General features: G+C 39.6%; 1 protein-coding gene across 7 annotated transcripts in view; it reads left to right on the top strand.

Moving 5' to 3' along the window:
• Positions 1-18,863, top strand: part of NAV3 (neuron navigator 3) — a 592,036-nt gene that overhangs the window by 420,365 nt on the left and 152,808 nt on the right. For 6 of the 7 annotated variants that reach the window (XM_043561562.1, XM_043561563.1, XM_043561564.1 and 3 more), the window contains exons 10-11: positions 11,166-11,274; positions 11,995-12,378. In XM_043561562.1, the coding sequence (XP_043417497.1) occupies positions 11,166-11,274; positions 11,995-12,378 (493 nt within the window). Of the gene's footprint in view, positions 1-3,197; positions 4,613-11,165; positions 11,275-11,994; positions 12,379-18,863 lie in introns of those variants that run through there. The other variant, XM_043561568.1, reaches the window with a different exon arrangement.

Genomic DNA, 18,863 nt, shown 5'->3' on the forward strand with positions numbered 1-18,863 from the left:
ATTTAAATCACTTAAGGTCTTTTACTTAAATAGTCACTTTACAATTATGTTTACTAAAACGCTGAGAAACATTCCTTTTTAGAACATTACAGTAGCTATGCTTTATGTTAAGTCTTGGCAAAATCAGAGAGTTTTAGTACTGATTGTGGATATTCATCTCCTATGCACTGAAGCTTCTTCCACCTCGTGTAACATACATTTATAAGGGTGAATACAAATAAGTATAATTATACCCATATATGAATGCACATCCGAAACAAGCAGGTATAGCTACCTCTAGAGAAGCAATGAGTGGGATCCCCATTGTTGTTCAGGGTAAACTGATAAACTGATGTCGTTCCAGGGGAAAAACTTCTGTAGCTGTGAGTTGACAACAATGTTTTTAGACAAACAAACAAAAAAAGTACCCTTTTGAGGTTTTCTGTTAGGGTTATTTCTTCAAAATAACTAGCTCCTCCTTACCAGCCCCTTCCTGGGTTCACCCCTACTGGAGGATTTTACTTCCTGACCCACTGAATCGGGAGGGCCCGTGTGATTTGATTTGACCAATGAAATGAGAGTGGAAAAATGACATGGGCCGTTCCTGAGTAGAAGCTTTAAGAGCCAGTGCTAAGATCTCTCATGTCTTTTTCCTCTGTCATAAGATCAACATGTCTGAAGACTGGTATTGTGCTTTTAGCATGGGTCTTAGTATATAGGGTCCCTGAATCAGAGCTGCAGCCAACAAAGTGAACATTAATGTGAGCAAAAATGCATCTTTGGGTTTGTAAGCCACTGGAATTTCGAGAGCACTTGTAAATTTAACATAACTTAGTCTAAGCCAGAATTTCTCCACCTTGGCACTTGTGACATTGTAATCTGCATAATTCTCTATTGTGGGGGGAGGGGGCGTCCTGTCATTGTAGGGGGTATAAAAACATCATTGGCCTCTACCTACTAGGTATCAGAAGTACCACACTCCCCAGTTGTGACAACAGAAAATGTCTCCTGATGTTGCTGAATGTCCCCTAGGGGGGAACCAGTTGAAAACCACTAGTATCAGCCTAGGAGTTAACAAAGTGGAGTCCCAGAGCCAACAGTACCTGCATCACCTGGAAATATGTAAGAAATGTAGAGTTTCAAGCCCCTTTCAGACCTGCTGAATGAGTAAGGATGGGGCTGGGGCCCTGCAAGCAATAATTTAATGAGCCCTCCAAGAGTTCTGAACATGAAAGTTTGAGCTAGTCTAAACTGACTGGTACACAAACTCCTTTGTATAAAGAGGACATAATTATTGCTTTCCATTATTTTGATGTCTAAAGCATAAGAATTCCCTTTTTGTGTGTGTGTGAATCTAGAAGGCTTTCATAAGTCTTATACTACATGGGTGCTTTAGTGTAATACACGTCAAATGAAGTGAAGTATTGTAACATCAGTATATTTACTGTAGTCTTATAACCTGGTGATTCACTAGGTCACAGTAATTGCAAATAAAAAGAAATGTTTTGCTTAGGAATCAAAAGGGGAGCAGCATTTTGATCTTTTAAAAAACTCTGTAAAATGATTGTTTTTATAAGGATAATCATCAGCTTCTGTGATTTGACATTTGTACCCTCATTTAAGCACATTTTATAAAAACATTTATTTTTAAAAATTTTTAATGTTTATTTATTTTTGAGAGAGAGAGAGAGAGAGAGAGAGAGAGAGAAAGAGAGAGAGGCAGAGTGCAAACAGGGGAGGGACAGAGAGAGGGAGACACAGAATCGGAAGCAGGCTCCAGGCTCTGAGCGGTCAGCACAGACCCTGATGCGGGGCTCGAACTCATGAGCCTTCAAGCCATGAGATCATGACCTGAGCTGAAGTCGGCGGCTTAACCTACTGAGCCACCCATGTGTTCCAAACCATTTATTTTTAAAGACTGATGTATTGAGAATCAGTATTCACAATCACAAGTTTATGTGTTTGCTTCATTGCAAAAAAATATTTTGGAAATAATTGTGATTTTCATTTAAATTCCCTTTTATATATGTGTGTAAAACGGAAGATTTATGTATGATCTGTCTTGAGCCTGGGTAGAAGAATTAATTAACTTCGTAAAGTAGATTATTATCATATGTAAAGGTATAGGTAGTGTGCATTATAATGCTAATTTCCATAGTTAAGAAATTGGGGTGTTTCCCATAGTTGAGGTAGGCGGTATGAAGTAGACTCAGAAGTAATTAGATGATATTAGTTCAGAAAATGACAGGGACTTATGTAACAGTTGGAATGGCACAATTATTTCTCCGCATTTCTCCATTTTACTCCTTTTAATATGGAATGTTTATGGGCAGAAAACCTCAAAAGAAAATTGATAGTACTTTTCTCCTTAGCTCTAAATGGTACACATGGTCCCTACTACACCTAATAAGTGTTTTAAAAGTTTTCCTGGGGCACCTGGGTGACTCACGTGGTTAAGGGTTTGACTCTAGGTTTCAGCTCAGGTCATGAGCTCACAGAAGGTGAGTTCGAGTCCTACATCGGGCTCTGTGCTGACAGTGTAGAGCCTGCTTGGGAGTCTCTCTCTCTCCCTCTGTCTCTGCCTCTACCCTACTTGCTTGTGCTCAGTCTCTCTCTCTCTCTCTCTCTCTCTCTCTCTCTCTCTCTCTCTTTCTCTCTCAAAATAAATAAATGAACTTAAAGTTTTCCTAAAATCAGATTTCAGGATGCTGGTGTAGTATATATACATAAGCAGTGTGAGATAAATACAATAAATTTATCTTGTAGGTTTTCTGTTTTTATTAAAATATCAAAAAATAAAGAGCTGATGATGCTACAGTAGGTTAATAGAATAGACCAGAAAAAATGCTCAGTATCAAAAACCATAATACGCATTGTATATTTTTTGTCACATCATTATATTCTACTTACTTGGCCAACAACTTTTAATTTTGTGCTTTGAGTGAAAATACTGTGTGTGTGTGGGGGGGGACCCTCTTGTGTTATTTTCTTGGCTATTTTTTCTGTAAAGAAATCTTGATTTTTATTGTCGTGGTAGGATTTTACAAAATAGTTTCAGAATAATAAGCCCTTGAGAGATGAGGTGAAGTCTTTCCCTTTAAAGCATTATCTGCCAGCCAGTGGAGAGTGTCATGCTACGTTTTTTTAGGTCCTTTACACTCTTGAATTTGATTTGTGCTTTTACAGCACAAATCCCAACATTCAGAAGGCAGATCTGCCTGCTTCAGCTGCCTGCAGCTATAGAGAATTAGTCTGTCATTCTCCAGAGTCGGAGAATGTGTGTGTGCGAGTGTGTGTGTGTGTGTCCGTGTCTGGGGCTGGGTGGCCAGGAGTGATTTAAATGTGCATAGGGTGAATAGTGTAGCATCTCATTCAGGCTTGGCTTTGAAACCTGTGGCATTCTGGGCTGGACAGCCGCTTCAGTGCTTCTGTTTTAATTTAGCAGGATGTTTGCTGCCATGGCAGCCAGCAGCATCCACTGCAGCAGCAAGGAAGGGCCATAGATCTGAGAATGCAGGTGGAATACTAAAACACCAGACGCTCGTGCAGCACTGGGCTTCAGTGCTTAATTTCTGCTCTTAGGGGGCTCTGCTGTGGAGGCTGTACATGCTGCGCTGTGTCAGCTCATCTAGAGTCAAGGGCTGCAGACCTAGATCAGTGAAGGGCTGGTGAGAGGTAGGGAAAAAAAAAAAAAAAACGTGAGTGAGATCGCTGGTGCTTCACTACCTCGCGTTTGAGAACATAGAGGTGGTAGAGGGAAATGTGGACCCATCGTCCTGCTGAGATATGTGATTGGATGAAGACTGGAAAATGTAGTTGGCTTCCTGTGCTACTTTCAGCTGGAGCCGTGTCTTTGGTGAACTCTTTCCTGCTTCAGATACGCTCCAGCAAAATGTTTGTAAGTACTGCTGATTAGGGGGAGAATGTGGCAAGCTAAATCGTGGGCAACTGACTGATTGTACTGTCGCTCTAGAATCTTATGTGAATGTTGGAGCCTGCTGGGGCTTTTACTAAAGTGCATGTGTTAATTAAAACCAAAAAGCGCCGGTTGCCATCTCCGTGTAAAAAGACAATGTGAAGTCCAGTTGAAAAGAAGAAGCCCCTAGAAGAGCCATGCAGCGGCCGGCTGAACTCTCTGTGTTTCGGAGCAAAGAAGTAAGGAGAAAGGGAGCCTGCCTTCAGAAACAGAAGTCTCTGACCAATCTTGCCCTCACCAGCGAGGGGGACAGGAGACCCACTGTGCGCATTTCCAACTGGTTTGGAAACGCTGCAAAGGCCAGCCAGAGAGAATCCGACTATGCAGAGAGGCGCTCGCTGTCCAGATTTCTCTCCCGCTCTGTGCAGTCCCTGTACCACGCCAGCGGCCCCGGCGCCTGGAACCTCCTGCCTGCTGGCCAGTCGGGCAGTGAGGGCTTGGAGGACTGGTCTTCCAGAAAAGGCTTGGAAGGGGAGAGTGATGAAGACAGCAGGTCCGAAGATGAGAATGTGTCCTCCAGGCAAAGCAGCATCAGCAGAAGCTGGGCTGAAGAAGAAGGAGAAAGCTGCCTGCGGGAAGGCACAGCTCATCTGGATGAAGACGTGATCCTTACGATGCTGGGTGACCTGGAACAGGCACTTTACACTGACTTGTTAGGTAAGTCAGGTGTGTTCCTAAAATGAGGAGGGGATTTGAAGAAGCTGCACATTTGCATTAGCCAAATAGCTTCCATTCTTCTGACTGGATTTTTAAACTGTCGTTACTCAAAAAAAATTTTTTTTAATTACTTGTTGTGATTATTGGCTTTGTAAAGCTAAGCTGTGAGAACCTGGTGTAAAGTCTATTGGAGGAAAATAATTAGCAATCTGCCCTGGGCATTCTTGGCCTGATGTCCAGGATATTCTAGATATCTATAAAGGAGTGGAAACGTCTTAAAATTCCAACATGTTTTTTTACTTAGTAATTAACGGGGCCTAGTTTTTTAACTTCCCTCAAGGTGACCTCGCCACAAATATGGAATGAACAATGAAGGGCCTCTTGGGTAAATTTGTTGTAAAGTTGGTTTTCTTCTACTGCCTCAGTGGCATCCACATAGACGGTCCTTGTTTGTGCCTCAGTGGTAAGTACCATGTATTCTAGGAACACTTCCAGAAATGCAGAGGTATCTTTTGACAGTTTTGCTCACACACCACTTTTTGGGGGGAGGGGGTGGTGATTGGCAAAAAAATTCTCCTGAGCGTGTACATTGTAACTATTGAAACTGCTATGTAGATGACCATGAACTGTTTGTTCCCACAAAGTGGGCTTTTTGATGACATAGGTCTCAGTGATAACCTCTGACATAATCTTTAGTTAACTAGATATGGAGATGTCTGAAGTAATTCTTCAGTGTTGTTTCGCTTTCCACTTTGCTGCCTGCCTAAATAGCCAGACTGCATACATTTTAGTTGTCATGTCTAAATTGAGCGCTCTACCAAAGGACATTTATATCACACAGTTCCTTCTTCAAAAATCCATAAGTTTTAAACCACTGACTACGTCATATTTGGTTACCATGTATGTTTACAAAAACAAAACAAAACAAAAACAAAAAACACCTCCCTATAGGACTCCTCACATTTAAAAGAATTAAACCTGACCAGTGATCTCTTTGTTTCTGATTCATACAACTGATGCTAAATGTAGATGTGTTTTTATTCTGTATGTAGACCCTCCTATTACAAGATGTTTTATGAGGCTCTCCGGAATCTTGGTGAACCAGCTTTAGAAGAAGAAAGCCTTAGAGAGACAGCAGAGGCAAATATTGCTCAATTTTTCATGTCAGTTGGCTTTAAAAGAGTAATGTTTCCACAGTTGTGGGAATAGTGATTCCTGAATCTGAATCTGAATACACCAGGTGCTTAGACATAGAAGATTTACTTCTTCACCATTGTGTGATTTCTGTGATGAACTGTTTCTCATAAAAGACCTCTATGCAGTACAAAGGCAAGAGAGGGAGTATTATTCCTTAAGGATCTTTTTAATTTTTTTTTTGATCTTCTGAAACTGTGGAATCAAATAATATTCATCTTTTGTCTTTAAAATAGTAGCATTTGTCTTGTTCTAAGTACCTCTTACATAAGTATTTTCAAAGATATGAACAGAGAGCAGTCCCCTGGCAGGATTTGTTGGTCGCTCTGGTAAATTATAGCATGCTGTGCGTGGGTGTATATATGACATTCGCCTTTTTGTGCATAAATAACTTGGAGCATTACTGTCAGAGGGCAATCTCTCAATAGAAGTCTGTATGTTCCAAGGTTTTTAAACCAAACATCTGCTTATTATATTTATGGGGTTATTCTTTTTAAGGCTTCCCCCCGCCCCAACTTATGCCAGTTTTCGAAAATGCAAGTGAGAAAGTAAGGAAGAGTTTATTCAAATAGTTGTGACATGAATAATCATGTCAGGATAATGAAGCACTCCAATGCAGTTTCCTAAATAATGATGCATGTTAAGTTGGTAAATATATCCAAGCCCAGAGCACATGGGAATTTCAAGATTTCTACCACGTGCTTGACTGGGTTCTGCTTCTGACTCAAAATGGCCTCTTCCAAGTGAATTTTTAGACAGAGTTCCTTGAGTTCCACTCTTTAAACTTGTGTATCCTAATAGATTAGACTAAGGTCTGTGCTATAACTTTATAGGGGAATTTTAAAAGATAACTAGCCATGCTTTTGCTATTTTCTGCCCAAAATATCTGGCTTGAGATGAGTTGAAAAATTTCCATCCAACTCATTGTTGGGGTCATCTACAAAATTAGGGTTCTCAAAATACATCAGGCAGCTGTACTCTAAATAACATTTGCAAAGTGGTTGATGTAGAGGATATAATTCTTTGTAAACCAGGTTCATTCATATATAATTTGATTTCCTATTAAAAGATGACAGTGCTGACAGTCTTAATTACAATGTATATAATTAAAGCCTAAAATGTAAGAGCAGGACCACATATTAAGCAAAAATGCAGAAGCCACTATTTTTCCTGAATGAAGCCTCTTGAGTGTCAGACAGGATAGTAAGGCCTTACGCACATTTTCCCAAATGGTATATTCTGTGATTATCTTCGAGTTTTTAACATTGTTGTAAACTGCTTTCTCATTGCTTATAAAGTGTCCTTTGTAAGTGGGGCTAAGAGTAGGGCTAAACTGAGCCTTAGTGGAACAGAGATTATGAAAGTGAGAGGGGATATAACGCTTTTGAGACTAAATTAATTTATCGTGTGTTTTTTCTACTAACTTTTGTTGTTACTGAATAATTCACTTTATTTGTGCTTTTACATTTGGCCTTTTCAGTTGAACTTCCTTTCTCTCCCCCAATCCTCTAGACATCATTTGGATACACATTTATAGGATGTTTTAAGATTTGTGCAATCCTGAAGGGGATTGTAGGTGTATTTAATTGTATTTTGCCTTTTATGGGTCATTGAGAACATTTACTGTGATAAATGTTGATTTGGTTGTTATCTTTCTTAACATGAATGAGGCAGAAATTATGTTTTGCTCAATAAGGACCGGGAGAAAAGATCCATTTGTCTGATTGTCATGAACAGTGCAGTACCCTATGAGCAAAATCATGAATGAATAAAACCAAAGGAGGGAAGAAGGTGTGGTTTTGTAATATGAGAGAAGCTATATAAACAAAAATGGACTCAATTGGAAAAATTTAGGATCTAAGATGCCTGTTGGATTGGAAGAAGGACATTTAAAATGAGCTGAGGGGTGCCTGGGTGGCTCAGTTGGTTAAGTGTCCGACTCTTGGTTTTGGCTCCGGTCGTGACCTCTTCGTTCATAGGCTCGAGCCCCACATTGGGCTCTGTGCTTACAGCGCAGAGCTTGCTGGGTCTCTCTTCCTCTCTCTCTGCCCCTTCCCCCCAAAATAAATAAACTTTTTTAAAAAGTAAAAAATAAATAAATAAATTAATTAATTAAAGGAGCTGGGGTGCCTGGGTGGCCCATTCAGTTAAGTGTCTGACTCTTGGTTTTGGCTCAGGTCATGATCTCATGGTTTTGTGGGTTCGAGCCCCACATTGGGCTCTAAGCTGACAGAGTGGAGCCTGCTTGGGATTCTCTGTCTCCCTGTCTCTCTACCCCTCCCTGACTTGCACTGTCTCTGTCTCTCTCAAAATCAACTTAAAAAAATTAAAAAGTATATAAATAAAACATATAAAAGGAGCTGAAGAAGATGTGAAAAAACATTTAGTGAAATGGAATGTCTGAAAACACAGTGTTTCTATTATTTATATTAAAAAGATATTGAGGGGCGCCTGGGTGGCTAAGTTGATTAAGCAGTCGACTTCGGGTCAGGTCATGATCTCGCGGTCCGTGAGTTCGAGCCCCGCATCAGGCTCTGTGCTGACAGCTCGGAGCCTGGAGCCTGTTTCAGATTCTGTGTCTCCTTCTCTCTGACCCTCCCCCATTCATGCTCTGTCTCTGTTTCAAAAATAAATAAACGTTAAAAAAATTAAAAAAATAAAAGATATTGAAAGAAATTAAGATATCAGTATTATTATGTGAGTTGACAAGTGGCTGACAGGCAGCCTGATTCCAGTGTAGAAGTTCTCACAGAGGGAAGGGGACCAGGGCCAGGGGACATGTAAAGGTATATTCTACCACCTCGTGTAAGGTCAATGACTACGTCCCTTCCTCCTTCCAGTAAAGGTTAGCTCAACAACTCCCTCCTTTAAGACTTGTCATTTCTTGGGGGGCCTGAGTGGCTCACTCGGTTAAACTTCTGACTTGGGCTCAAGTCATGATGTTGCGATGCGGGAGTTCGAACTCCATGTCATGAGTGCAGAGCCCGCTTGGGATTCTCTCTCTCTCTCTCTCTCTCTCTCTCTCTCTCTCTCTCTCTCCCTCTCTCTTTCTTCCCCTCCCCCACTTGTGCATGCTCTCTTTCTCTCAAAAAAAAATAAATAAACTTAAAAAAAGAAGACTTGTCATTTCTTACCATCACTTAGAAACTTAGGTATATTACTGTATGAGATCTTATATTCTGATATTGGCTTTAGTGCCTGTCTGATTTTGTCCCATTCTTCACTATTTCTTTTGCCCACTTTGAGTAAAATCTCTTCTTGACCTCTGACTTTCCTTTGGCTGTAATTATATTCTTCCCTTTAAGATTTTCCTTAAAAAATCCTTCTTTGTCTTCAGAGTTTTACCAGATTATTTTGAAGTAAAAGGTAGGCTTTCTAGCCATTTCTAAAATATGATGTTATATTTATGAGAAGGATGGGAATAAGTTCCAAAAGTATCATGATTAGAATCTTAAGGGTTATTAACAGTTCTGAGTCATAAAGTGATGTTAGTTTATAAGGTTAAGGATTGTGTTAACTTGAGTTAGTGTAGGAAAAGTTGATGCCATGTGCATGAGGGTACGAAATATATTTTTCTAGCTCTTGAAAATATATTTAAGGACCATTTTTATACTTTCAAGTTTGAAATAATAATGCTACTTTTAAACATTTTAATCATTCAAATAATTTATAAATTAAAAAGTAGAAATTTACGGACTGGAAGCAAAATGATGGTTGTTTTGGCAACCATCCAGGAGGAGGAATAATGAACAATGTAGGAATGTTTGGGTGAAGAAGAAAATAGAGGAATCAGCAGTCGTGTCTTCTGGTATTTAACTGCCCATGGTGAAGGTAGTATAAAGTTGTTCTGTCAGTTTCAGAGCCACTAGGACCTCTGGATGGAAATGAAAGGGAGGCAAATTATTCATCCTCAGAAATGTTTTCACAATTAGAAGTTTCTGATAGAAGGAGCCATCTCTTCCTGAAGAGGAAGGCTTTCCAGTCTTAGAGGTTTCAGGCAGAGGCACATGGCTGTCACCTGTGTAAGGCATAGATCATGTGAGGCATAGGTGAGTTTCCTCACTGGCTGAGGTAAGAAGAAGCATTCTCTGGAATCCCTACCAACTCTATGATTATACTGTAAATGTTAAATGGGTGTATTTGTTGCGTATGTGTCTTTTTTTTTTAATCTGGCATAAATTCTGAGGAAGAAAATGAACACGTCAAATATCTACTCCTATTCTTGAAACAGATTGTAGATATGTATCTTGACTTGTCTATAGTGGCAGTCTTCATACTGGAGTTTAATATATGCTATTTTCTACCTTCACTTTCCCTCCACTTTTTCCTTTGCTTCCATTCCCTTCTCCTTCCCACCATCCCCTTCCTTTGCCTTCCTTTTCTCCCCCTCTCCTTCTCATACCTCCCCTCCCTTTACTCTATCAGTGTCCCTCTCTCCCTTCCTGTCCTCCTGCATCTTTCCTTCTTGTTAAAATTTCCCATCATGGAACATCCTTTTGAGCCCAAATTGAACAGAAGAGAAACTGTACTTCCTCTGCCATCTCCCCATGTTCTTCTCATTATCCAGATAGACAAGTTTCAAATGGCCACTGGCCTGGAAGGTGTTACGTCGCATAATCAAACTGGTTTTCTGGCACCTCTACCTCCAAATGATGGGTAGTGGTTGTGTAAGGCCAGCATTTGTCACACTGGCAGAGCTGCTTGTCTCGTGCCTATTAAACACATGCTGACTTGAGATGCCAAGGACTTTACTGGAACTGTAATGTCACATGTGGATGCTGTGAGTCCCTGTGGAAAGTGGGGAAGGAATTGAGAATAAAGCTATCCGATGTTGTGAATTTTGATCCATGAGTCTAATAAAATAAAAGACTTACAAATGTATTGCTTCTAAAAGAAAAGGCCTCTATCTTACTCCCCAGAGTCCAAATGTATAATTGCTACCAGGTAAGTTTATCTTACTATTCTGAATATACCTAGAAATAAGTAATTATGGAGATAATTAGAATCCCAATAATTTCAGTTTTTTTTAAATTAAGCTTGGTAACATGCAGTACTCTACAGTGTATTGCTGAATTAATCACTGTCACTTTGCAATGATTAAGGTCACAAATCTATAAAGTATTATTGGATTATCATCAATTCTTATCATCAATGTATTACTTGTAATGTCATATTTGTTTCTATTCACATTTTATTTGTAGAAAGGAGAATGATAATTTTCAGATAATAGGCATTTGGAATGTCCTATCTTTATTTTATTTTTAAGGAGAGGAATTTGTATTACTTATCTATGTATACAGTTATTCTGAGACCAGGAAATGACTTGACTAACAAGTTTATTATTATGTTACTTTTTTAGGTGAAGATCCTGAAACAAGAAGAATGAGAACAGTTAAAAACATAGCAGACTTGAGGCAAAATTTAGAGGAGACTATGTCCAGTCTTCGTGGGACCCAGATAAGCCACAGGTTTATTTTTAATTTTTGTTTTTTGTTTTTTCTCAGTTCTACATTTCTTTGGGCCAATAAAGACAAATGACAATTGAGCACTAACTTCTTATAATGATAAAGAATTTAATTTTCCTTAACTGTTTTCTCACTTAAATTTTACATGACATTCAACTGGTGACTTCTTAGCACAAACCCAGGGACTTTTTTTCTCCTATCCATCTCGTCTTTAATAGAGTGTCCCATTCAAACTGAATTAGCTACTGAAATTGCCACCATCACTACTAAGTAGATTCGCATGCCTGTGCCACGAACGGCGATGGACGTTGCAGTTGAAATGCATCTGGCAGGGGGGAGGGGAGGGAAGAGAGACTTTCAAGAATAATTTTGGTCAACTTCCAGAATCGTTCTGAGAAGCTATAAGGGGTTCGGTTCAGGGTTTGTTGAAAATGTGAAACAAAAATTTGCTTTATCTAAACTGTGATGATGGCCTTTCTTTTGAACGCACGAAAGTAAAACAAACAAACTTCAGAATGCCCCTCCCACATTTTGACCTCTGCAGAGGTGTCTTGCATCTCATAAGAATGCCGAGATAACGTCTCACGATGAGTGCATCATTTGGCTTGCGTGAAAATGGCATGCTTCTAAGAAACTCTAGCCTTTCCAGTCCTCATGTAGTGCATTCTCGGTCTATGACCCCAAGTGAATCAGAGTATAGTGACTTCTTCGCTTTGTTGACAGCACCCTGGAGACAACATTTGACAGCACTGTGACAACAGAAGTGAACGGAAGGACCATACCCAACTTGACAAGCCGCCCCACTCCCATGACCTGGAGGTTGGGTCAGGCGTGTCCTCGACTTCAGGCTGGAGATGCCCCTTCCCTGGGGGCTGGCTACCCTCGCAGTGGTACCAGCCGACTTATCCACACAGACCCCTCGAGATTTATGTACACAACACCTCTCCGTCGAGCAGCTGTGTCTCGACTGGGAAACCTATCACAGATGGACATGAGTGAGAAAGCAAGCAGTGACCTGGACATGTCTTCTGAAGTTGACGTTGGTGGATACATGAGTGATGGTGATATCCTTGGGAAAAGTCTCAGAGCTGATGACATCAACAGTGGGTAAGTGGCCCTGGGCTCTACCAGCATTATGCGAACAGGGAGGGTGGTCTCCTAAGATGCATTAGCTATAGGAAGGGTATATAGGTGAGCTCACAAAGTCATTAGAAAACATAATAAATCAAAGGTTATTTGGGGGTATATCAGGCCCTCTCGTCTGCTCTTTCCTGAAAAGTAAAATATCTAAAATTTCTATAAAACCTTTTCATTGTGAGCCATTAAATTTTTCTATTGTTAGTTTAGAGAAACAAATGTGCCCTGGGCTTTTCAGAGTGATTTTCACAAGCTTCTTAAGTAACAGATTTTGTAGTGAAAGACGTGGGAAGGGGACAGGAGGAGTTTTGCTGAGCTGCTGCAATTTTTTTTTTGTTTTAATTTGGCTTATCAAAGCTGCCTATAACTTCTTGGAGGAACAAATATTTTCTAGCATTCTTCAGTTATGCACCTCAAATTGAAAGCTTCAATCTCTTTTGATGAGATTTTTTTTAAATCTTAGCCTTTGTTGTTGTTGTTGTTGTTGTTGTTGTTGTTGTTTCTGTTTTCTATCATATTCCAAAAAAACACTGTTGTGATTATAAAACTTTTAAAGATTTTGGCAATTTGGAATATTTAGTTCAATCTGAGGATGAACGAAGGCGATAGGAAACTCTATTAAAACTGCTTCTATTAATTGTAATTCCCTACAGACAAGAAAACTGGTCTGAGCTGGCCACAATTGTGTAATGCTGAAGAAAGGCTGGACTTGCATTAGAACTCAGATATATCTGACTTCAAAACCTAGGGTCTGTGATATAACAAAAAGCTTCCCAATCAATTTTGTCATTTTCATGGGAGTCTGGGTTTTGACTTATTCTTTGCCCTTAGACATCTGAGAGGACCAGTAACGGAAATCATTCTCCTGTATGAGTAACCCTGACTTCATGAAAGGAAAGGAAAGGAAAGGAAAGGGAAAAGAAGAGAAAAGAAAAGAAAAAAGAAAATCTTATTTGAAAGGTGACAAGACCTTAAAATAATTCAGACAAGCTTTAGATCAGATTCATAGCTCTGCTCTGTATCCAGTGTTTCCTTGTGACCACCTTACGTGGTGGCTAAATTCCAACAATTTAGAATTAGGGAGACGGATGGTGGTCAGTTAGGGTAGGAAATAGTTGAGTTGCCACTGGAGTCAGAGTGCAATTTAAATTCCTTTTGACCATAGCTATCTGTGGACCGCTTGGGGCCTTAAGTTATCCAAACTCCTTTTTGTTATCTGTAATAAGGATAAAATGGCAGAATCTCTCCAACACCATTAGGAATCGAGGAAATAATCTACAAAATTGTACTTCCACAAAGCCTGTCACAGTATGAGTGTTGAATAAATGTGTCACTGTCATAATTCCATTTATTATCATTCACACTCATACTGATTTATGGATGCTATTGTTATCATTTTTGTACATGTCAGATGCCACCTAGGAGGAAGTGCCCAGTGTAGGGAGCATGGTGGCAATGCAGGAACATCTAAGGCATGAACTTATTCTCCCATCTCTCTCCTTTCTCACCCATTCTTTCCACTCTCCCTCCTATATCCTCTTTTTTCTTTCTTTGTCTCTTTAAATGAGAGCATATGTGTGTATTCATTTTTTATAGTTACTACTGGATGAAGATTTAATTATACACATAAATATCATATTTATACACACATGTATATGCATATTTATATATACAGAGACACATATACATATACGTGTATATATATAATATACAGACACATACACACACAGCCGTCAATCTCATTATTTACAGTAGTTACATTCTATAAAATCACTACATACACTGAATTAGTGAACACTGAACCATTGCTGCTAGGGGGAATACAGATATAGTTCCTGTGATCTTTTGGTCATAATAGTTTCATCAAACCATCAGAATATAGTCTTGTTGTATGTGTATTTCAATTTAAAGCGAGCTTATTTATTAGTACATATTGGGGATACATATTGTAGATTCATTATTGTAGATATTAATACATATTGTACTGTTAATACATATTGTAGATACATTAACATTGAGCTCATGCCTAAAAGCAGTATAATCCATGCCTGCATGAAGCTCATCTAACACATATTTTTCCATAAGGCACATTGCAGCCTTCCTACACTTGGGAACGCAAGGGCACTTCAGCACTACACTTGGGGGCCATCTTAACACCAGAATCTCAAACAGGAAGCACAAAAATGTGAAAAATGTGGCTCTAAATAGACTAAAGAGGACACATTGACAGTAGGAGAGCTGAATCAAGAAGGCAGAATATCACCTTATTTGACCTCAGCCTGGAATGTCCTCATGAGCAACTTAAATTTCTCTCTGTTCTGTGCCTGTCCGTGAGTGGCCATGAATATGTTGCAATTATTGATTTGGGGCTTCAAATTTTAACCAGTAAGCAAATTTGCAAATGTGGTATTTATGAATAATGAGGATTGGCTATATTTACTTACAAACAAGTAAAATGTTTATCTGGAGAGGGAAAGCATATCTTGGGAGCAGTTTAAACCAGAAATCAATGGACATTGACAGTGTAACGTGTGAGTCATTTCAAAGGTCTCGTACAGAAATAAAAAAAACTGAGGTAAGAGTTCAGAGTAGGGAGAAAGTGCTAAATACGGGCATGAAATAGAAAGGAGGGAATAAGAAAAGGAAATAGTTTAGTTATAGTCTCTGATTTATTTTTTTTTATTTTTTATTTTAGAAAAAAGACAGAGCAAAGGAGGCTCAGAGAGAGAGAGAGAGAGAGAGAGAGAAAGAGAGAGAGAATCCCAAGCAGGCTCTAAGTTCAGCTGGAGCCCAAGGCAGGACTCTATCCCATGATCCTGGGATAATGACCCAAGCCAAAACCAAGACTCTGATGCTTAAACCACTGAGCCATGCAAGTGCCCCTACATTCTCTCACTGAAATAGCTATGGGGCTGCCTGGTTCCGTTGGTTGAGCACCCAACTCTTGATTTGGGCTCAGGTTATGATCCCAGAATCAAGGGGTCCCTCCCCACTCTCTCTTGTGTACTCTGTCTCTCTTTCTAAAAAATAAAAATAAATAAATAAATATCTAAAGAGGAGGGAAATGTAATAAGAGCATGTTTGTAAGAAAAGTATAAATATTGTAGAAAGAATGTCATTTGATACGCTTCACTAAAAAAATAATTTTCAAAGTCACAGGGACACTTGGATTGGATGATATTCACTGACCTTTTCCCCAACTGAGATTCATGGAATCTGAGTACTTAATTTTGAGAGATGGGGACTATTGTGACCGGACCTCAATAACATTATGCTAAAAAGTTTACACAGTGTACTCTAAACAATTGAAAGCAGATTATCGAATAGTCACAGAATAAGATATGATGATGATTTTTGAAAACCCCCTTTAGGCTAAATCCGCAAAATGGATTGAGGGGAGCAGCTCTGACAGCAGGTTTCAGACATTACTGCAAAAGTCCACGTCCAAGTTTTGTAGTCCAGAAACATGACAGTGACCTTGACAGGGGTGAAAGAAGGAAAGAATTTGAATGGGAGGTACCAGAGAGGAGAAATGTACAGAATTAATGATAGGCTACTCATGAGGGCTTCAGAGAGGCAGAGAATTCAGATACGATGCCCATTTTGTAAGCACAGGAGGTAGGGAATTATACCTTTAGAGAAAATAGGCAGACAGAGAGAAATGATTTTTATTTTTGAGAAAGCAGAGAAGAGATGCTGAGTGTAGAGTTTCCAATGTAGAGTTGGAGACAGTGTGGTATAAAAGTTTGTTATTGAAAATGCAGAAGTAGTTTTCGGGGTAGAGCTACGATGGAGAGTGTGGTCTCAGAGAAGACAGTAGAACTTGTGGGCATGAGGACTCCTGGGGAAAGAATGGAGAGACAGAAGAAGGATCTTCAGCTGAAGTAAATACGGGTGTATGTATCCAAAAAATATCTCTAAGTTCATCCTATGTGCCAAGCAGCATTTTGGGACCGTGTGTGCAGTGGTGAGCAATAGAGACACAGCGCCATGTGACTTACGTGCGGCCTTTTTTGTTTGTTTGTTTGTTTGTTTTTTAATTATTGTCAAGTTAGCTAACATACAGTGTATACAGTGTGCTCTTGGTTTCGGGGGTAGATTCCTGTGATTCATCGCTTACGTATAACAACCAGTGCTCCTCCCAACAAGTGCCCTCCTCAATGCCCATCACCCATTTTCCCTGCCCCCCACCCATCAACCCTCAGTTTGTTCTCTGCATTTAAGAGTCTCTTATGGAATTGCCTCCCTCTCTGTTTGAAACTGTTTTTCCCCTTCCCCTCCCCCATGGTCTTCTGTTAAGTTTCTCAAGTTCCGTATATGAGTGAAAACATATGATACTTGTCTTCTCTAACTGACTTATTTCACTTAGCACGATACCCTCCAGTTCCATCCCTGTTGTTGCAAACGGCAGGATTTCATTCTTTCTCATTGCCAAGTAGTATTCCGTGGTATGTATAAACCACATCTTCGTTTTTAAAATATTTTTGTAGATGCTCGTTTATTCAGTGAACGAACGTGTCCTATATACACACATGTGTGTGAGTGTGTGTGTATAGATTCTTGGATCAGGAGTTTTTCCTTAAGGTAATTTTTTGAAACAGCTGAGTTCTGTATGTAATAATACATATTACAGGCATACTTCAGTTGGGAGTGTATACCATATAGTCTCTCAGAGAATAAGATGGATGGAAGTTACTCTGCTTCTGGCCCACCAGGTTTCCAGTGTCACCCTGAGCATTGATATTCAACAGGCAGATGGAAAAAGAGAGGAAGAACTGCGGTGTGAGAATATTCCCTACGTACGCGATCTGGAGGTTGCGCGTATGATTTCTACCCACACTTCCTTATCCAAAATGGCTCTGTTGCCACATCTAACTGTGAGGGAGGCCAGGAAATCTGGGTTAGCTGTGTGCCCAGGAGGAAGAGGAAGTTGGTTGAGGAGGGCCAGCTAGGTTCTGCTGAATTCACTCCTGAGAAACACAAAATAAGTCATATCCATTGTCCTTCCTACTTGTTTCATACCTCAGTGGAACCCATTTCAGGCTTCTGTTCATTTTTGTTCCTGTCCGTGTTTCAAATGAAGTCTTGGAGTGTTTTACAAATGGGCCCATTTAAGTATCATCACTGGTTCACATGTTTTATTTTTGTCATCAGTATTCAGTATATTTAAAAAAGGCTAAAAATAACACAAATCCTGTATGAAAACTTCCCCTGGTGTGGTTGACCTGTTTGGCATTATACATTTTCTCTTTGCCATGGCAGAGTACAGAACATGGACATGTAAGGAATGACTCAGAATGCTGTCCCCTGGGCAGAAGGTGACTAGCCGTGATCAGCAGGTGGTATGGCTGGTTTCAGCTCAAGTGGGATTGAGGGGTCTTGTGTGGAGGACATCCCATGGTGTGCTGCACTTAATTGCCCACCAGTCTACACACAAAAAATTTTGGCATCTCTAGGATGTAGCCTGATGCCTCAGCCTAGAATTAAAAGGTGGGAAGACGAGAAGACTAGAGACATCCCAGGAGAATTTTAATTTGATGATGTTTTAAGCAAGAAAAAGGGGCATAGAAATTGCGCTATGATTCATGAAGAAATTGAGTCACAAGGTTAATTTTCTGTTTCCAATTTTTAAAAAGTACGTTTCACTGATTAAAGGGACAAAGAGCTCAAAAGACATAGTAAAGAATGAAGTTGTTTAATTTAGGATTTTTTTTTCTCCTGTAATCACAAGGAATGTCATGAAGTGAATGGGAATGGAGTTTCATTTTCTCATGTACCTTAAGTAGAACTCTGAAAACTAGTTAATCGGCATTCTGAGAATTTAGAATTTCCTGAAGCATGTAAAGACTTATCTCTTTCTTCTCTTTTTAAAATTACTTTAAACACTTGGGGAATGTGAATCTGCCAGTAATTAGGAATTAGTCAGAGAAAGCCTCTTGCTTATAATGAGGCCATGAAAAAGTCTCCATTTATGAAGCAAAGAAAGAACATGCTGGAAAATTGGGGAGAAAGTTACATATTTTAACTGGGTGGAAATTGAAGTTATCTGCAGATGTCACAGTGTAAATAGCTGGGCCAGAATATAACCTGAAATTCTACTTAAAGTCACATGGCTCAACCACAAAGTAATTTAATTCTGGGCAATTAACTTTTTGGAAAGGGAGGTGAATGCTTTGATCCTTCTCTCTGGATCCTCCCTCAATTCACACTTAGTAAACTTGGTGATAGGAAGTATGAGTAACATTGGAAAGGGCAGGGTTAAAGCAGTGAGTTGAAAGGGTTTATATGGCAAACCACAGATTCCTAATCCTACTGCTTCAATTAATTGCATATTCAAGATATGAGAGTTATGTTTAGTGAATGTAGAGATCCTAATGGAAAAATAGCTGGTAATAATAGCCAACACTTACATAGCACGTACTAAGTGCTGGACAATGTTCTATGCATTTTACATG

The sequence above is a fragment of the Prionailurus bengalensis genome, chromosome B4, assembly GCF_016509475.1.
Source record: "Prionailurus bengalensis isolate Pbe53 chromosome B4, Fcat_Pben_1.1_paternal_pri, whole genome shotgun sequence".
Classification (NCBI taxonomy): domain Eukaryota; kingdom Metazoa; phylum Chordata; class Mammalia; order Carnivora; family Felidae; genus Prionailurus; species Prionailurus bengalensis.